The sequence below is a fragment of the Taeniopygia guttata genome, chromosome 34, assembly GCF_048771995.1.
Source record: "Taeniopygia guttata chromosome 34, bTaeGut7.mat, whole genome shotgun sequence".
Taxonomy (NCBI): Eukaryota; Metazoa; Chordata; class Aves; order Passeriformes; family Estrildidae; genus Taeniopygia; species Taeniopygia guttata.
In genome coordinates, this window is record NC_133059.1 from 2,860,067 (window position 1) to 2,879,377 (window position 19,311).

General features: G+C 46.7%; 2 protein-coding genes across 2 annotated transcripts in view; one reads left to right on the forward strand and one right to left on the reverse strand.

The window, feature by feature from the left end:
- Positions 1–5,980, reverse strand: part of ARHGAP35 (Rho GTPase activating protein 35) — a 37,626-nt gene extending 31,646 nt beyond the window's left edge. The window contains exon 1 of the mRNA XM_072920928.1: positions 5,823–5,980. The gene's annotated coding sequence lies outside the window, so the exon portion shown is untranslated. The remainder of the gene's footprint in view (positions 1–5,822) is intronic.
- Positions 5,981–6,854: 874 nt separating this feature from the next.
- Positions 6,855–17,219, forward strand: AP2S1 (adaptor related protein complex 2 subunit sigma 1). Its single transcript, XM_072920942.1, has 5 exons — positions 6,855–7,015; positions 9,301–9,450; positions 13,730–13,843; positions 13,956–14,015; positions 16,942–17,219. Exons 1-5 carry the CDS (start codon positions 7,013–7,015, stop codon positions 17,041–17,043), a joined length of 429 nt encoding a protein of 142 aa, XP_072777043.1. The 5' UTR covers positions 6,855–7,012; the 3' UTR covers positions 17,044–17,219.
- Positions 17,220–19,311: the final 2,092 nt, after the last annotated feature.

A 19,311-nucleotide genomic window follows, 5' to 3' on the forward strand; every position in this document is an offset into this window, starting at 1 on the left:
TCAAAATTTTCCCCGGAATTCCTGATTTTTTCCCCCTGAAATTCCTGATTTTTCTGGAATTCCCTGAGTCAGCAGTTCCTGATTGACCCCAAATTCCCAAAAAATCCCAAAAAATCCCCAAAATCCCAAAATTCCCAAATATTCCGGGGATGAATCCTCACCCAGAGCTGCAAATTCCGGCTTTAAACCCCCGAAAATTCCCGATTTTCCCCGGAATTCCCGATTTTCCCCCTGGAATTCCCGTTTTTTTTCCCTGACTCAGCATTTCCTGGTGGATTCCAAAGTCCGGGAACGCCGGAGCCGCCGGAGCTGGGGGGAGGGGTTGGAATTTTTGTCCTTTTTTTCCCAAAATTTCCTGTTGGAAACCTCAAATTCCCCCCAAAAATTCCCAAAATTCCAAGAATTCCCAAAAAAAAAAAGGATTTTTCCACCTCCTGATCCGAAAATTTTGGGAATGACCTTGGGGTCAAAGTTCTGCCCAGGATTTCCTGGAATTTTCTTCCGGATCCGGGAATTCCCGGGGGAAATTTGGGGTTTTCTGGGATATTTTTCCCAAATATTTGGATTTTCTGGGATATTTTTCCCAAATTTTGGGGTTTTTGGGAGTGTTGATCCCAAATTTTGGGATTTTCTGGGATATTTTTCCCAAATATTTGCATTTTTCTGGGATGTTTTTCCCAAAAATTGGGATTTTCAGGAATGTTTTTCCCAAATTTTGGGATTTCTGGCATAATTTCCCCAATTTTTGGGATTTTCTGGGATATTTTTCCCAAATATTTGGATTTTTTTGGGGCTATTTTTCCTAAATTTTGGGATTTCTGGGATAATTTCCCCATTTTTTAGGATTTTCTGGGATATTTTTCCCAAATTTTGGGATTTTTGGGATATTTTCCCCTATTTTGGGGATTTTCAGGGATGTTTTTCACAATTTTTTGAGATTTTCTGGGATGTTTTTCCCAATTTTTGAGATTTTCTGGGATGTTTTTCCCAATATTTGGGATTTTCTGGATAATTTTCCCACTTTCCTGGAGGAGAAATCCCAACATTTCGGATGGAAGCGACAAATCCAGGTGGGAAAAATGAAAATCTGACCCCAAAAAATTCCCAAGAAATAATAAAAAATTCCCAAGAAAATCCCAGGAAATAATAAAAAATTCCCAAGAAAATCCCTCCAAAATCCCAAGAAAATCCCCAAAACAAATCCCAGAAAATCACAAAAAATTCCCTAAATCCCCCCCCAAAAATCCTAAAATTTTCCTTAAAAATTCCCCAGGAATCCTAAAATTTTCCCCAAAATTCTCCCAAAAAACTAAAAAAATCCTCAAAAAAACCTCAAAAAATCCCCCAAACCTCCCCAAAAAAACCCCAAAAAATCTCCAAGAATCCCTAAAAATAAAATAAATCCCCAAAATTCTCCCAAAAAAAACCCAAAAATCCCAAAAAAACCCAAAAAAATTCCCCAAAAGAACTCAAAAATCCCTAAAATTTCCCCAATAAAGCCCCATAAAATCCCCAAATAATTCCCCAAAAAATCCAAAAATAATCCTGAATTCCCAAAAAATTTCCTATAAAAAACCCCAAAAGAACCCAAAAAAACCCTCAAAAAATTCCCTAAAAAAACCCCAATAACCGCCCAAAAAATCCCCCAAGATCCCAAAATATTCCCTAAAAATCCAAAAAAAATTCCCTAAAAAAAACCAAAAAAACCAAATTTCCCCCCAAAAAAATCCCCCCAAAATAACCCCAGAAGTCCCCAAAAAATTCCCAAATAAATCCCAAAATACTCACTAAAAAATCCCAAAAAAACCCCAAATAAATCCCAAAAATATCCCTAAAATATCCCCAAAAATCCCCATAAAAACCCCCAAAAATCCCTATAAAAACCCCAAATAAATCCCCAAAAAATCCCTAAATAATCCCCAAAAAATCCCCATAAAAACCCCCAAAAATCCCCAAAATAACCCCAAATAAATCCCAAAAAAATCCCTAAATAATCCCCATAAATCCCCATAAAAACCCCCAAAAATCCCTATAAAATCCCCAAAATAACCCCAAATAAATCCCAAAAAATTCCCTAAAAACTTCCCAAAACCCCCGAATTTCCCAGGGCACAGGAACCCCCTTTTTTCCACGGAAACCCCCCCAAAAAAAGGGAATAAAAGTTCTTTGTCTCCCGCTGGGAATTTTTTTGGGGAATAAAAAGGAGCTTTTTTAGTGCCTGAGAACATCGAGAACTCCGGGAAAAATAAAAAAAAAAAGGAATTTGGGGGCATCCAAAAAACCCCAAAATATCCCAAAAAAAAAATAGGAAAAATTGAGGAAAAACGGGAAAATCAAAGGAGGTTTGGGGGGAAAATTGGGATTTTTGGAAGCTCCTGACCCCTAAAAAAGGGGAATTTGGGGATGGGATTTGAGGCGAGACCCCAATTTTGGGGAGGGGGGAACCCCAAATTTGGGGAGGGGGATTTGAGGGGAGACCCCAATTTTGGGGAGGGGGGAACCCCAAATTTGGGGAGGGGGATTTGAGGAATTTGGGGATGGGATTTGAGGGGGGAGACCCCAATTTTGGGGAGGGGGGAACCCAAATTTTGGGGAGGGGGATTTGAGGAATTTGGGGAGGGGGATTTGAGGGAAGCCCAAATTTTGGGGGGAGGGAACCCCAATTTTGGGGAGGGGGTTTTGAGTGGGGAGACCCCAATTTGGGGAGGGGGATTTGAGGAATTTGGGGATGGGATTTGAGGGGGGAACCCCAAATTTGGGGAGGGGGATTTGAGGGGGGATCCCCAATTTTGGGGAGGGGAGAACCCCAATTTTGGGGAGGGGGATTTGAGGGGAGCCCAAATTTTGGGGAGGGGGATTTGAGGGGAGACCAAATTTGAGGAGGGGGATTTGAGGGGAGCCCAAATTTTGGGGAGGGGGATTTGAGGGGAGACCAAATTTGAGGAGGGGGACGACCCCAATTTTGGGAGAGGAACCCCAAATTTTGGGAGGGGGATTTGAGAGGAGACCCCAATTTTGGGGAGGGGGATTTGAGGGGAGACCACATTTTGGGGAGGGGGATTTGAGGGGGGACCCCAATTTTGGGGAGGGGGATTTGAGGGGAGACCACATTTTGGGGAGGGGGATTTGAGGGGGGACCCCAATTTTGGGGAGAGGGAGGGGAACCCCAATTTTGGGAGGGGGATTTGAGAGGAGACCCCAATTTTGGGGAGGGGGGTCTCCCCCAAAATTTGGGATGATCTCCCCTCTAAATTCCCCCCAATTTTAGGGTGGTCTCCCCTCTATGTACCCCCAATTTTGGGGGTGGTCTCCCCATTAAGCCCCCCAATTTAGGGGTGGTCTCCCCTCTAAATCCCCCCCAATTTTGGGGTGGTCTCCCCTCTATGTACCCCCAAAATTGGGGGGGGGTTTCCCCTTTATGTACCCCCAATTTTGGGGTGGTCTCCCCTCTAAATCCCCCCAATTTTGGGGTGGTCTCCCCCCTAAGCCCCCCCAATTTTGGGGGTGCTCTCCCCTCTAAATCCCCCCCAATTTAAGGGTGGTCTCCCCTTTAAATCCCCCAAAATTGAGGGTGGTCTCCCCTTTGTGTACCCCCAATTTGGGGGTGGTCTCCCCTCCAAATCCCCCCAATTTGGGAGTGGTCTCCCCATTAAGCCCCCCAGTTTTGGGGTGGTCTCCCCTCCAAATCCTCCCAATTTTTGGGGTGATCTCCCCCTAAGCCCCCAAAAATTGGGGTGATCTCCCCTCCAAATCCCCCCCCCCCCCCAATTTGGGGGTGGTCTCCCCCCAAGTCTCTCCATTTTGGGGTGGTCTCCCCTCCAAGTCCCCCCAATTTGGGGGTGGTCTCCCCACTAAGGCCCCCAATTTTAGGGTGGTCTCCCCTCTATGTACCCCCAAAACTGGGGGGTGGTCTTCCCATTAAGCCCCCCAATTTTGGGGTGGTCTCCCCCCTAATTTGGGGGTGGTCTCCCCTCCAGTCCCCCCAATTTTGGGGGTGGTCTCCCCTCTAAATCCCCCCCAATTTGGGGGTGGTCTCTCCAACTAAGCCCCCCAATTTTGGGGTGGTCTCCCCATTAAGCCCCCCAATTTGGGGTGGTCTCCCCTCTAAATCCCCCCATTTTTGGGTGGTCTCCCCTCTATGTACCCTCAAATTGAGGGTGGTCTCCCCCCTAATTTGGGGGTGGTCTCCCCTCCAAATCCCCCCCAATTTGGGGGTGCTCTCCCCACTAAGCCCCCCAATTTGGGGGTGGTCTCCCCTCCAAATCCCCCCAAAACTGGGGGGGGGTCTCCCTTTATGTACCCCCAGTTTTGGGGTGGTCTCCCCCCTAAATCCCCCCAATTTTGGGGTGGTCTCCCCTCTAAATCCCCCCAATTTGGGGGTGGTCTCCCCACTAAGCCCCCCAATTTTAGGGTGGTCTCCCATCTAAATCCCCCCCAATTTTAGGGTGGTCTCCCCTCTATGTACCCCCAAAATTGGGGGGTGGTCTCCCCACTAAGCCCCCCAATTTTGGGGTGGTCTCCCCTCTAAATCCCCCCAATTTGGGGGTGGTCTCCCCACTAAGCCCCCCAATTTTGGGGTGGTCTCCCCTCTATGTACCCCCAAAACTGGGGGGTGGTCTCCCCATTAAGCCCCCCAATTTTGGGGTGGTCTCCCCACTAAGGGCCCCAATTTGGGGGTGGTCTCCCCACTAAGGCCCCCAATTTTGGGGTGGTCTGCCCCCTAAGCCCCCCAATTTAGGGGTGGTCTCCCCTCTAAATCCCCCCCAATTTTGGGGTGGTCTCCCCAACTAATCCCCCCAATTTTGGGGTGGTCTCCCCTCTATGTACCCTCAAATTCAGGGTGGTCTCCCCCTTAATTTGGGGGTGGTCTCCCCTCCACATCCCCCCAAAACTGGGGGGTGGTCTCCCCCCAAGCCTCTCCATTTTGGGGTGGTCTCCCCTCTAAATCCCCCCAAAATTGGGAGGGTCTCCCCACTACACCCCCCTATTTTGGGGCGCTCTCCCCTCCAAATCCCCCCAAAATTGGGAGGGGGTCTCCCCTTTATGTACCCCCTAATTTTGGGGTGGTCTCCCCACTAAGCCCCCCAATTTTTGGGGTGGTCTCCCCACAAGCCTCTCCATTTTGGGGTGGTCTCCCCTCTAAATCCCCCCCAATTTTGGGGTGGTCTCCCCACTAAGGCCCCCCAGTTTTAGGGTGGTGTCCCCTCTAAATCCCCCCAAAATTGGGAGGGGGTCTCCCCTTTATGTACCCCCAATTTTGGGGTGGTCTCCCCCCTAAGCCCCCCAAACTAGAGTAGCCTCCCCTCCTAATCCCCCCCAATTTTTGGGGTGGTCTGCCCCCTAAGCCCCCAATTTGGGGGTGGTCTCCCCTCTAAATCCCCCCAATTTTGGGGTGGTCTGCCCCTAAGCCCCCCAATTTAGGGGTGGTCTCTCTTCCAGTCTCCCCAGTTTTGGGGTGCTCTCCCCCCTAAATTTGGGGGTCCCCCCTCGGGGGTCTCCCCCCACAGCCCCCCCCACCAACGGGCGGCGCAACCATTGAGAACGGACGGATGGGGGGGGTCGGTCTCATCCCCCCCCCTCCCCCCCCATTACGGGGGGTTGGTCTCTCCCGGGCCCCCCTCACGGGCCGCTCTCCCCCCCCCCCCCCCCCCCGCGGGGATCATGGGCCGGCCCGGCGGGCGCGCGGCGGGCGGGGGTGGGGCGGCCCATTGTTCTTCTGGGGGGGGGTTTCGAAGGGGGGGGGGTTTTCCCAAAGAGAAAAGGCGGCGATGGTGGCGCTGAGGGTGAAGAAGATGAGGAGGGAAAAGGTTTTTTTTTCTTACCGGAGAAACGGCGGCGGCAGCATCGAGCCGGGCCGGGGGCGGCGGGAGGCGGCGGCAGCGCCATGTCCGCGCTCGGGGCGGTGGCGGCGGGCGGGGCGAAGGCGGTGGGGGCCGCCGGGGCGGGCTCGGCCTGTAATGGCGGCGGCGCCTTCCTCCTCCTCTCTAAACCCCCCCTCACCCACCCTCAGCCACCTCCTCCTCCTCCTCCTCCTCCTCCTCCCTCCGCCTTCACGATCACGGACGGGGGGGGGGGGGGGGGGAATGGCGGGAGCGCGTGCGCGGAGGGAGGGGAGGGGCGGCACCGTGAGGGGAGCGGCGGGAGCGGCGGGAGGGGCGGGGCTAAACGAAGGGGGCGTGGTCATGGGCGGGGCTTGTGAGGAGAACACCGGGAATTTTTTGTTTTGGGAGGGAGGGAAATTGGGAATTTTTAATTTTTTTTAAGGGGGGAAAACGCGGAATTTTATGGGAAAAACGAGAATTTTGAGGCGGAGTTGTGGGGAGGGAAGGAAGCAAAGAGAGGCGGGAATTTTGGGGTTGGGGGCAAGGAATGGGAGGGGGCAGAATTAGGGGAGTGGGCGTGGTTTAGGGCGTGGTTTTAATAGGGTGGGGGGCGGAACCAGCGGGATTTCGGGGGGGGTGCGGCGGAATTTGGGGAGGGGGCGAAAACCGGGATGGGTGGAGGGGGGAGAGAGAAAATTTGGGGAGGGGGCGAAAACCGGGATGGGTGGAGGGGGGAGAGAGAGAAAATTTGGGGAGGGGGCGAAAACCGGGAGAGAATTTGGGGAGGGGGATGAGGGAAGGGGGCGTGGCTAAGCGGTGTGGGCGGGGCGTGGCCGCGGAAGATGGGGTGGGGGAGGTGGAATTTGGGGAGTGGGCTACAAATTTCCTTCTGATCCCCATCCTTCATTGCCGGGGCGGGAATTTTGGGGAGGGGGCGTTGAGAATTTTGGGGAGGGGGGAGGCGGGAATTTGAGGGAGGGGCGGGAAAGGTGAGGGGGGAAAGGGCGGGAACGGGAGGTTCCGCGCAGGCGCAGTGCGGGCGGCGCGGGGCGCCCTCTAGCGGAGGCGGGAAGCGCCGGGGCCTGGCTGTGAGGGGGGGGCGGAACCGGGAACGGGATCGGAACCGGGAACGGGATCGGAACCGGGAACCGGGATCGGAACCGGGAACCGGGATCGGAACCGGCACCGCCATGGTGAGAACCCCTAAAGGCAGCGGACAACCGAGGTGGACAGCGGGAATGTGAAGGGGGGAAGGATCTGAGGGGGGATCGGGCCTGGAGAGCCGTGAGGGGAAGTGGGGGGGGGGGGGGGACAGGGGGTCTGAGGGGGGTTTAATTATTTTTAGATTTTTCATTAGAAGATTTTGGTTTTTTGGTTTTTTTTTTTTTTTTAGCGTAGGGTTTTTTTTTTTGAGGGGGATTCTGAGGTGGGGTTTGCTGTTTTGGGGCTTTATGAGGAGATTTTTGGGGTTTTGACAGTTTAGGGTCTTTTTGAGGTGCAGGTTTTTGTTTTTTTTTTTGAGGAGGAGGTTCGCTATTTTTGGAGTTTTATGAGGGGATTTTGGGGTTTTTCCCAATTTAGGGTCCTTTTTAAGGGGGATTTTGAGGGGTTCTGAGGAAAGTTTGCTATTTTTGAGTTTTTATGAGGAGATTTTGGGGTGTTTTGGGATTTTTCCCAATTTAGGGTCCTTTTTAAGGGGGATTTTGAGAGTTCCTGAGGTGGAGTTTAATTATTTTTAGGTTTTTGTGAGGATATTTTGGGTTTTTTCCCAATTTAGGGTCTTTTTGAGGGGTTCTGAGGGGGGATTCACTGTTTTGGGGTTTATGAGGGGATTTTTGGGGTTTTGACAATTTAGGGTCCTTTTTGAGGGAAAGTTCTTTTAGAGGGGGAGGTTTGCTATTTTTGAGTTTTTATGAGGTGATTTTGGGGTGTTTTGGGATTTTTCTCAATTTAGGGTCCTTTTTGAGGAGGATATTGAGAGGTTCTGAGGAGGGGGTTTCTATTTTGGGGTTATTATGAGGAGATTTTGTGGTTTTTCCCAATTTATGATCCTTTTTGAGGAGGATTTTGAGAGGTTTTGGGATTTTTCCCAATTTAGGGTCTTTTTGAGTAGAGGTTCTGAGGGGGAGTTCACTATTTTTGAGTTTCTCTGAGGAGATTTTGGGATTTTTCCCAATTTAGGGTCTTTTTTGAATGGGATTTTGAGGGGTTCTGAGGGGGGACTTCACTATTTTTGAGTTTTTATGAGGAGATTTTGGGGTGTTTTGGGATTTTTCCCAATTTAGGGTCCTTTTTGAGGGGGATTTTGAGGGGTTCTGAGGAGGTTTTCTCTATTTTTTGGGTTTTTATGAGGAGATTTTGTGATTTTTCCCAATTTAGGGTCTTTTTAAAGGCAGTTTTTAGGGGTTCTGAGGGGGGATTTAATTATTTCAGATTATTTATGAGATTTTTGGGGTGTTTTAGGCTTTTTCCAATTTAATGTCTTTTTGAAGGGGATTTTGAGTGGTTCTGAGGGGGGTTTTAATGATTTTAGATTTCTTATGAGGAGATTTTAGGGTGTTTTGGGTTTTTTCCCAATTTAGGGTCCTTTTTGAGGGGATCTGAGGGGAGTTTAATTATTTTTGGGTTTTATGAGGAGATCTTGGGGTGTTTTGGATTTTTTTCAATTTAGGGTCTTTTTGAAGGGGATTTTACTATGAAGGGATTTTGGGGTTTTCCACAATTTTGGGGATGGAATTTTCCCGATTTCCCCCAAATTTTAACCCTCCCAAACCCCCAATTTTTTGGAGGGGGAATTCTGGGGCAGATCCGCTTCATCCTGACCCAGAACCGGGCCGGGAACCTTCCCTTAAATCACGATAAAATTTGAAGTTTGATGCTGATAAAATGGGAATTTCAGGGACACAATTTTCCCGATTTCCCCCAAATTTTAACATCCCAAAATCCCAATTTTTTTTTGGGAATTCCGGGGCAGATCCGCTTCATCCCGCCCCAGAACCGGGCTGGGAACCTTCCCTTAAATCACGATAAAATTTGAAGTTTGATGCTGATAAAATGGGAATTTCAAGGACACCATTTTCCCGATTTCCCCCAAATTTTAACATCCCAAAATCCCGATTTTTTTTTGGGAATTCCGGGGCAGATCCACTTCATCCTGACCCAGAACCGGGCTGGGAACCTTCCCTTAAATCACGATAAAATTTGAAGTTTGATGCTGATAAAATGGAAATTTCAGGGACACAATTTTCCCGATTTCCCCCAAATTTTAACATCCCAAAATCCCAATTTTTTTTTGGGAATTCCGGGGCAGATCCGCTTCATCCTGACCCAGAACCGAGCTGGGAACCTTCCCTTAAATCACGATAAAATTTGAAGTTTGATGCTGATAAAATGGGAATTTCAGGGACACCATTTTCCCGATTTCCCCCAAATTTCAACGTCCCAAAATCCCGATTTTTTTTTGGGAATTCCGGGGCAGATCCGCTTCATCCTGATCCAGAACCGGGCCGGCAAGACCCGCCTGGCCAAGTGGTACATGCAGTTCGACGATGACGAGAAGCAGAAACTCATCGAGGAGGTTCACGCCGTGGTCACCGTCAGGGACGCCAAACACACCAATTTTGTCGAGGTAAAAACCCCAAAATCTCCTTTTTTTACCCCAAAATTGCCTTTTTCCACACCAAAATCACCTTTTTTTACACCAAAATCACCATTTTTACACCAAAATTGCCATTTTTTTACACCAAATTATGATTTTTCCCCTCATGATCAGAAGTTTTTCCCTCAAAATTGCTTTTATCCACCCCAAAATCACGATTTTTACTCAAAGTCACCATTTTTTCCTACATGATCACAAATTTTTGGCCCAAAGTCACCATTTTTTTACCCCAAAATTGCCATTTTTTTCCCTCACGATCAGAAGTTTTTCCCTCAAAATTGCTTTTATCCACCCCAAAATCACCTTTTTTACCCCCAAATCACCATTTTTACTCCAAAATCACATTTATCCACCCCAAAATCACGATTTTTACCCAAAATCACCATTTTTTCCCACTTGATCACAAATTTCTGGCCCAAAGTCACCATTTTTTACCTCAAAATCATCATTTTTACTCCAAAATCATATTTATCCACCCCAATATCAAAATTTTCACCCGAAATCACAATTTCCTCCTCATGATCACAAGTTTTTGCCCCAAAATTGCTATTTTTTACCCAACAATGGCAATTTTTACTCCAAAATCACCATTTTTACCTCAAAATCACCTTTTTTTACCTCATGTTCACCATTTTTACTCCACAGTTGCCATTTTTTACCCAAAATTGCGATTTTTTCCCCTCATGATCAGAAGTTTTTCCCTCAAAATTGCTTTTATCCACCCCAAAAATCACCTTTTTTACCCCCAAATCACCATTTTTACTCCAAAATCACATTTATCCACCCCAAAATCACGATTTTTACTCAAAATCACCATTTTTTCCCACATGATCACAAATTTTTGGCCCAAAGTCACAATTTTTTACCTCAAAATCACCGTGTTTACTCCAAAATCATATTTATCCACCCCAATATCAAAATTTTCACCCAAAATCACAATTTCCTCCTCATGATCACAAGTTTTTGCCCCAAAATTGCTATTTTTTACCCAAAAATGGCAATTTTTACTCCAAAATCACCATTTTTACCTCAAAATCACCTTTTTTTACCTCATGTTCACCATTTTTACTGTAAAATCACATTTATCCACCCCAAAATTGATGTTTTTACCCCAAAATCTCCATTTCCCCCCTTATGATCACAAGTTTCGGTCACAAAATCACCATTTTTGCCATAAAATCGCCTTTTTTCCTCAAATTCACCATTTTTACTTCAAAGTCACATTTATCCACCCAAAAATTGCCATTTTTTTCCTCATGATCACAAGTTTTTGCCCCAAAATTGCCTTTATCCATGCGAAAATCACCATTTTTACCCCAAAATCACCATTTTTACCTCAAAACCACCATTTTTACTCCCAAGTTTCCTTTATCCACCCCTAAACTGCAATGTTTACCCAAAATTGCCATTTTTTTCCCTCATGGCCACCAGTTTTTGCCTCAAAATTGCCCTTTTTTACCCCAAAATTGCCTTTATCCATATAAAAAATGCCATTTTTTACCTCAAATCCACCATTTTTTTTCCAAAATCACATTTATCCACCCCAAAATCACCATTTTTCTTTCATGATTACAAATCTTTGCCTCAAAATCATCATTTCTTACCCCAAAATTGCCTTTTTTACCCAAAATTACCAATTTTTCCCTCATGATCACAAGTTTTTGCGCCAAAATTGCATTTTTTTTTCCCCAAAATCTCCTTTACCCACCCCAAAATCACCATTTTTACTCCAAAATCGCCATTTTTACTCCAAAATCGCCATTTTTACCCCAAAACTGCCATTTTGTACTCCAAAATCTCTTTTATCCACCCCAAAATTACCATTTTTACCCCAAAATCGCTGTTTTTTGGAGGGAAATTGTGGGGATTTGGGTTAATGGAGGTTTGAGGGGAGCTGGGTCCCTCCCAGTCCCTCCCAGTTTGTCCCAGTTTGTCCCAGTTCATCCCAGTTCATCCCAGTTCCCTCCCAGTTCCTCCCAGTTCCAGTTCATCCCAGTTTGTCCCAGTCCCTTCCAGTTTGTCCCAGTTCATCCCAGTCCCCTCCCAGTTCATCCCAGTTCCCTCCCAGTTCCCTCCCAGTCCATCCCAGTCCCTCCCAGTCCATCCCAGTTCCCTCCCAGTTCATCCCAGTCCATCCCAGTTGCCCCCAGTCCATCCCAGTTCCATCCCAGTCCCTCCCAGTCCCTCCCAGTTCCATCCCAGTCCATCCCAGTCCCTCCCAGTCCCTCCCAGTTCCATCCCAGTCCCTCCCAGTTCATCCCAGTTCCCTCCCAGTTCCCTCCCAGTCCATCCCAATCCCTCCCAGTTCCTCCCAGTCCATCCCAGTCCATCCCAGTCCATCCCAGTCCATCCCAGTCCATCCCAGTTCCCTCCCAGTTCCCTCCCAGTCCCTCCCAGTCCCTCCCAGTAACTCCCAGTTTGCCCAGTTCCGCAATTTCAAGATCATTTACCGCCGCTACGCCGGCCTCCAGTGCTCCCAGTGCTCCCAGTTCCCTTTTCCTCCATCCCAGTCCCTCCCAGTCCATCCCAGTTCCATCCCAGTCCCTCCCAGTTCATCCCAGTCCCTCCCAGTCCCTCCCAGTTCATCCCAGTTCCATCCCAGTCCCTCCCAGTCCATCCCAGTGCATCCCAGTCCCTCCCAGTCCCTCCCAGTCCATCCCAGTCCCTCCCAGTTCCATCCCAGTCCCTCCCAGTCCCTCCCAGTCCCTCCCAGTCCCTCCCAGTTCCTCCCAGTTCCCTCCCAGTAACTCCCAGTCCATCCCAGTCCCTCCCAGTCCATCCCAGTCCCTCCCAGTCCCTCCCAGTGCATCCCAGTTCCTCCCAGTTCCCTCCCAGTCCCTCCCAGTCCCTCCCAGTCCATCCCAGTTCCCTCCCAGTCCATCCCAGTCCCTCCCAGTCCATTCCAGTTTGTCCCAGTTCCCTCCCAGTTCATCCCAGTTCCCTCCCAGTCCCTCCCAGTCCCTCCCAGTTCCCTCCCAGTCCCTCCCAGTTCCCTCCCAGTCCCTCCCAGTCCCTCCCAGTTCCCTCCCAGTTCATTCCAGTTCCTCCCAGTCCCCTCCCAGTTCCAGTTCATCCCAGTTTGTCCCAGTCCCTCCCAGTTTATCCCAGTTCCCTCCCAGTCCCTCCCAGTCCCTCCCAGTTTATCCCAGTTCCCTCCCAGTCCCCCCCAGTCCCTCCCAGTTCCCTCCCAGTTCATCCCAGTCCCTCCCAGTTCCCTCCCAGTCCCTCCCAGTTCCCTCCCAGTTCCTCCCAGTCCCTCCCAGTCCCCCCCAGTTTGTCCCAGTCCCTCCCAGTCCCTCCCAGTCCATCCCAGTCCATCCCAGTTCCATCCCAGTTCCCTCCCAGTCCCTCCCAGTTTGTCCCAGTCCCTCCCAGTCCATCCCAGTAACTCCCAGTTTGCCCAGTTCCGCAATTTCAAGATCATTTACCGCCGCTACGCCGGCCTCCAGTGCTCCCAGTGCTCCCAGTGCTCCCAGTTCCCTTTTCCTCCATCCCAGTCCATCCCAGTCCCTCCCAGTCCCTCCCAGTCCATCCCAGTTCCATCCCAGTCCCTCCCAGTTCCCTCCCAGTCCCTCCCAGTCCCTCCCAGTAACTCCCAGTTTGCCCAGTTCCGCAATTTCAAGATCATTTACCGCCGCTACGCCGGCCTCCAGTGCTCCCAGTGCTCCCAGTTCCCTTTTCCTCCATCCCAGTCCATCCCAGTCCCTCCCAGTCCCTCCCAGTCCATCCCAGTTCCATCCCAGTCCCTCCCAGTCCCTCCCAGTTCCCTCCCAGTCCATCCCAGTCCCTCCCAGTCCCTCCCAGTCCCTCCCAGTCCCTCCCAGTCCATCCCAGTCCATCCCAGTTCCATCCCAGTCCCTCCCAGTCCCTCCCAGTCCCTCCCAGTCCATCCCAGTTCCATCCCAGTCCCTCCCAGTCCCTCCCAGTCCCTCCCAGTCCCTCCCAGTCCCTCCCAGTCCATCCCAGTCCCTCCCAGTCCCTCCCAGTCCATCCCAGTCCATCCCAGTCCATCCCAGTCCATCCCAGTCCCTCCCAGTCCCTCCCAGTCCCTCCCAGTCCCTCCCAGTAACTCCCAGTTTGCCCAGTTCCGCAATTTCAAGATCATTTACCGCTGCTACGCCGGCCTCCAGTGCTCCCAGTGCTCCCAGTTCCCTTTTCCTCCATCCCAGTTCCTCCCAGTCCCTCCCAGTCCATCCCAGTCCCTCCCAGTTCCCTCCCAGTCCCTCCCAGTAACTCCCAGTTTGCCCAGTTCCGCAATTTCAAGATCATTTACCGCCGCTACGCCGGCCTCTACTTCTGCATCTGCGTCGACGTCACCGACAACAACCTCGCCTACCTGGAGGCCATCCACAACTTCGTGGAGGTGAGAGCCTCGTTAATTAACTCCCTAATTAACCCCCCAGCCCCCCATTAACCCCCTCCACACCGGGGTTAATTAATTAGGGGTGTTAATTAACGGGGATCCCCCCCCTCAGGTGCTGAATGAGTATTTCCACAACGTCTGCGAGCTCGACCTCGTCTTCAACTTCTACAAGGTTTGGGGGGATTAATTAATTTGGGGAGGGGTTAATTAATTTGGGGAGGGGTCCTGGGGGCATTTAGTTAATTTGGGGAGGGGTCCTGGGGGGATTAATTAATTTGGGGAGGTGTCTTTGTTCATTTGGGGGGGGCCTTTGCTTATTTTGGAGGCATTTAGTTAATTTGGGGAGGGGTCCTGGGGGCATTAATTAATTTGGGGAGGGGTCCAGGAAGGATTAATTAATTTGGGAAGGGGGTTAATTAATTTGGGGAGGGGTCCAGGAAGGATTAATTAATTTGGGCAGGGATTAATTAATTTGGGGAGGGGTCCTGGAAGGATTAATTAATTTGGGGAGGGGTCCTGGGGGCATTAATTAATTTGGGGAGGTGTCTTTGTTCATTTGGGGGGGGCCTTTGCTTATTTTGGAGGCATTTAGTTTATTTGGGGAGGGGTCCTGGAAGGATTAATTAATTTGGGGAGGGGTCCTGGGGGCATTAATTAATTTGGGAAAGGGGTTCATTAATTTGGGGAAGGGTCCTGGAAGGATTCATTAATTTGGGGAGAGGATTAATTAATTTGGGGAGGGGTCCTGGAAGGATTAATTAATTTGGGGAGGGGGTTCATTAATTTGGAGTAGGGTCCTGGAAGGATTAATTAATTTGGGGAGGGGTCCTGGAAGGATTAATTAATTTGGGGAGGGGGTTCATTAATTTGGGGAAGGGTCCTGGAAGGATTCATTAATTTGGGGAGGGGGTTCATTAATTTGGGGAAGGGTCCTGGAAGGATTAATTAATTTGGGGAGGGGTCCTGGAAGGATTAATTAATTTGGGGAGGGGGTTCATTAATTTGGGGAAGGGTCCTGGAAGGATTAATTAATATGGGGAGGGGGTTCGTTAATTTGGGGAGGGGTCTTTGCTCATTTGGGGGGGGTTGGGGGGATTTTGGGCCATTTCGGGACGGATTTTGTAGATTTTGGGGTGATTTTGGCCTTTTTGGCCATTTTTTGATGTTTTTGCTGATTTGGGGATGATTTTGAGGTAATTTTGGGGTAATTTTGGCTGATTTAGGCCAATTTTTAATTATTTTGGCCATTTTGGAGTGGATTTTGCTGATTTTGGGTTGATTTTTGCTGATTTTTTATTATTTTTTTCTGATTTTGGGGTTTTTTGGCTTTTTTAGGTGTACACGGTGGTGGATGAGATGTTCCTGCCTGGGTTTTGGGCTGATTTTGGGTCATTTTTGATATTTTTGGGGTATTTTTGGCCAATTTTTGCTGATTTTGGATCGGGTTTTCTGATTTTTTATTATTTTTATCTGATTTTGGGGTTTTTTGTCATTTTTAGGTGTACACAGTGGCGGATGAGATGTTCCTTTCTGGGTTTTGGGCTGATTTTGGGTCATTTTTGGGTCATTTTTAGATATTTTTGGGGTATTTTTGGCCAATTTTTGCTGATTTTGGATCGGGTTTTCTGATTTTTTATTATTTTTGCCAGATTTTGGGGTTTTTTTGTCATTTTTAGGTGTACACAGTGGTGGATGAGATGTTCCTTTCTGGGTTTTGAGTCATTTTTGGGTCATTTTTGGGTCATTTTTTACACATTTTTGGGGTATTTTTGCTGATTTTGGGTTGATTTTTGCTGGTATTTTATTATTTTTTTTCTGATTTTGGGGTTTTTTGGGGTTTTTTTAGGTGTACACGGTGGATGAGATGTTCCTTTCTGTGTTTTGGGCTGATTTTGGGTCATTTTTGGGTCATTTTTGATATTTTTGGGCTATTTTGGCCATTTTTTGCTGATTTTGGGTTGATTTTTGCTGATATTTTATTATTTTTGTCTGATTTTGGGTTTTTTTGTCATTTTTAGGTGTACACAGTGGTGGATGAGATGTTCCTTTCTGGGTTTTGGGCTGATTTTGGGCTGATTTTGGGTCATTTTTGGGTCATTTTTGGGCTATTTTTCACCAATTTTTGCTGATTTTGGGTTGATTTTTGCTGATATTTTATTATTTTTATCTGATTTTGGGTTTTTTTGTCATTTTTAGGTGTACACGGTGGTGGATGAGATGTTCCTTTCTGGGTTTTGGGCTGATTTTGGGTCATTTTTGGGTCATTTTTAGATATTTTTGGGCTATTTTTTGCTGATTTTGGGTCGATTTTTGCTGATTTTTTATTATTTTTGTCTGATTTTGGGTTTTTTTGGGTTTTTTAGGTGTACACCGTGGTGGCTGAGATGTTCCTTTCTGGGTTTTGGGCTGATTTTGGGTCATTTTTGGGTCATTTTTGATATTTTTGGGCTATTTTGGGCCATTTTTTGCTGATTTTGGGTCAGGTTTTCTGATTTTTAATATTTTTGTCTGATTTTGGGTTTTTTTTTGCTTTTTTAGGTGTACACGGTGGTGGATGAGATGTTCCTTTCTGTGTTTTGGGCTGATTTTGGGTCATTTTTGGGTCATTTTTGATATTTTTGGGCTATTTTGGGCCATTTTTTGCTGAATTTGGGTTGATTTTTGCTGATTTTGGGTTGATTTTTGCTGATTTTTTATTATTTTTTTCTGAATTTGGGGTTTTTTGGGTTTTTTAGGTGTACACAGTGGTGGATGAGATGTTCCTGCCTGGGTTTTGGGCTGATTTTGGGTCATTTTTAGACATTTTTGGGTTATTTTTAGATATTTTTGGGTATTTTTGGCCAATTTTTGCTGATTTTGGATCGGGTTTTCAGATTTTTTATTATTTTTGTCTGATTTTGGGTTTTTTTGTCTTTTTTAGGTGTACACGGTGGTGGATGAGATGTTCCTTTCTGTGTTTTGGGCTGATTTTGGGTCATTTTTGGGTCATTTTTTAGACATTTTTGGGCTATTTTGGGCCATTTTTTCTGATTTTGGGTTAATTTCTTTCTGATTTTTTATTATTTTTGTCTGATTTTGGTGTTTTTTGTCTTTTTTAGGTGTACACGGTGGTGGATGAAATGTTCCTGGCTGGGGAAATTCGGGAGACGAGCCAGACCAAGGTGCTGAAGCAGCTGCTGATGCTGCAGTCCCTGGAATGACCCAAAACCCCCCAAATTTACCCCAAAAATCCTCTCCAAAATCCTCTCCAAAATCCTCTCCAAAATCCCCCAAATCTTCCCCAAAACGGGGGCCCCTCCCCCCCCCATCAGTGTTATCGTGGTGTGTAAAAAATGTGAATTTATGACCATTAAAGTGACCAAAAAGTGACCAAAAATGGGGTTAAATGAGTGAAAAATGGGCAAAAATGGGATCAAAGGGGTAAAACATGAGCAGAAATGGGGTAAAGTGGAATAAAAATGAGCAAAAATGGGTAAAAAATGAGCAAAAATGGGATCAAAGGGGTAAAACATGAGCAGAAATGGGGTAAAGTGAAATAAAAATGAGCAAAAATGGGGTAAAAAATGAGCAAAAATGGGATCAAAGGGGTAAAACATGAGCAGAAATGGGGTAAAGTGAAATAAAAATGAGCAAAAATGGGGTAAAATTCATTAAAAATGGGATAATGTGAATAAAAAATGAGCAAAAATGGGATGAAGTGACTGAAAAATGAGCAAAAATGGGGTTAAAGGGATAAAAAATGAGCAAAAATGGGTTAAAGTGAAATAAAAATGGCCCAAAATGGGATTCAATGGGTAAAAATGAGCAAAAATGGGGTAAAGTGAGTGAAAAACGAACAAAAACGGGACAAAGTGAGCGAAAAATGACCAAAAATGGGTTAAAATTGATTTAAAATGGAATAAAGCGAATTACAAACAGCAGAAATGGGGTAAAGTGACTGAAAAATTACCAAAATGGGGCAAAGTGGGTTCAAAATGATGAAAAATGGGATAAAAATGATGAAAAATGGGAAAAGTTAATTAAAAAATGACCAGAAATGAATTTAAATGGACCAAAAATGGGAATAAACCCTCAAAATCCTCCAAAAATTCCCCCACAATTCTTTCAAATTCCATTTATTGAAAACCCCAAAATCTACAGCGATTTTTTTATGGAAAACCCAGAAATTCCAGGATTTTTCTGGGAATTCCATTATTTTCCTGGGAATTCTGAGTCTCGGGGGGATCTCCCAACATCCAAACCCCCAAAATTTGGGATAAACCCCCCAAAAATCACCAAAACTCCTTCAAATTCCGTTTATCGACACCAATAAAAATAACGGATTTTTTGGGGGGGAAAACTTTGAAATTCCAGGATTTTTCCTGGGAATTCCGAGATTTTCTTGGGAATTCTGGGATTTTTTCCTGGGAATTCCAGGATTTTTCTCGGGAATTCTGAATCTCAGGAGATCCAAACTCCCCCTAAAATTCACCAAAACTCGTTCAAAATTCCATTTAACAAAATCCCCAAAAACTGTGGGATTTTTATATAGAAAACGTAAAAATTCCGGGATTTTTCCCAGGAATTCCAGGATTTTTTCTAAGAATTCCACGATTTTCCTGGGAATTCTGACTCTCGAGAGGATCTGCCCAACATCCAAACCCCCAAAATTTGGGATAAACCCCCCAAAAAACCGCCAAAACGCCTTCAAAATTCCGTTTATTGAAACCCCCAAAATCCACAGTGATTTTTCCCACGGAAAGCGCAGAAATTCCAGGATTTTTCCCTGGGAATTCCAGGATTTTCCCTGGGAATTCCAGGATTTTCCTGGGAATTCTGAGTCTCAGGAGGATCTCCCAACATCCAAACCCCCCAAAAAAATCCCCAAAACTCCTTCAAAATTCCGTTTAACGACACCAATAAAAATAACGGATATTTTGGGGGGAAAACTTTGAAATTCCAGGATTTTTTTTAGGAATTCCAAGATTTTCCTGGGAATTCCAAAATTTTCCTGGGAATTCCAGGATTTTCCTGGCAATTCTGACTCTCAGGGGGGATCTCCCAACATCCAAACCCCCAAAAAATTCACCAAAACTCCTTCAAAATTCCGTATATTGAAAACTCAAAAAACCATGGGATTTTTATATAAAAAACCTAAAAATTCCAGGATTTTTCCCAATAATTCTGGAATTTTTTCTAGAAATTCCAAGATTTTCCTGGCAATTCTGACACTCAGGAGGATCTCCCAACATCCAAACCCCCAAAAAAATCGCCAAAACTCCTTCAAAATTCCATTTATTGAAAACCCTAAAATCCACAGGGATTTTTTTAATGGAAAACCCAGAAACTCTGGGATTTTTCCTGGGAATTTCCTGGGAATTCCAGGAATTTCCTGGCAATTCTGACTCTTGGGAGGATCTCCCAACATCCAAACCCCCCAAAAAAATCGCCAAAACTCCTTCAAATTCCGGTTATTGATACCACTAAAA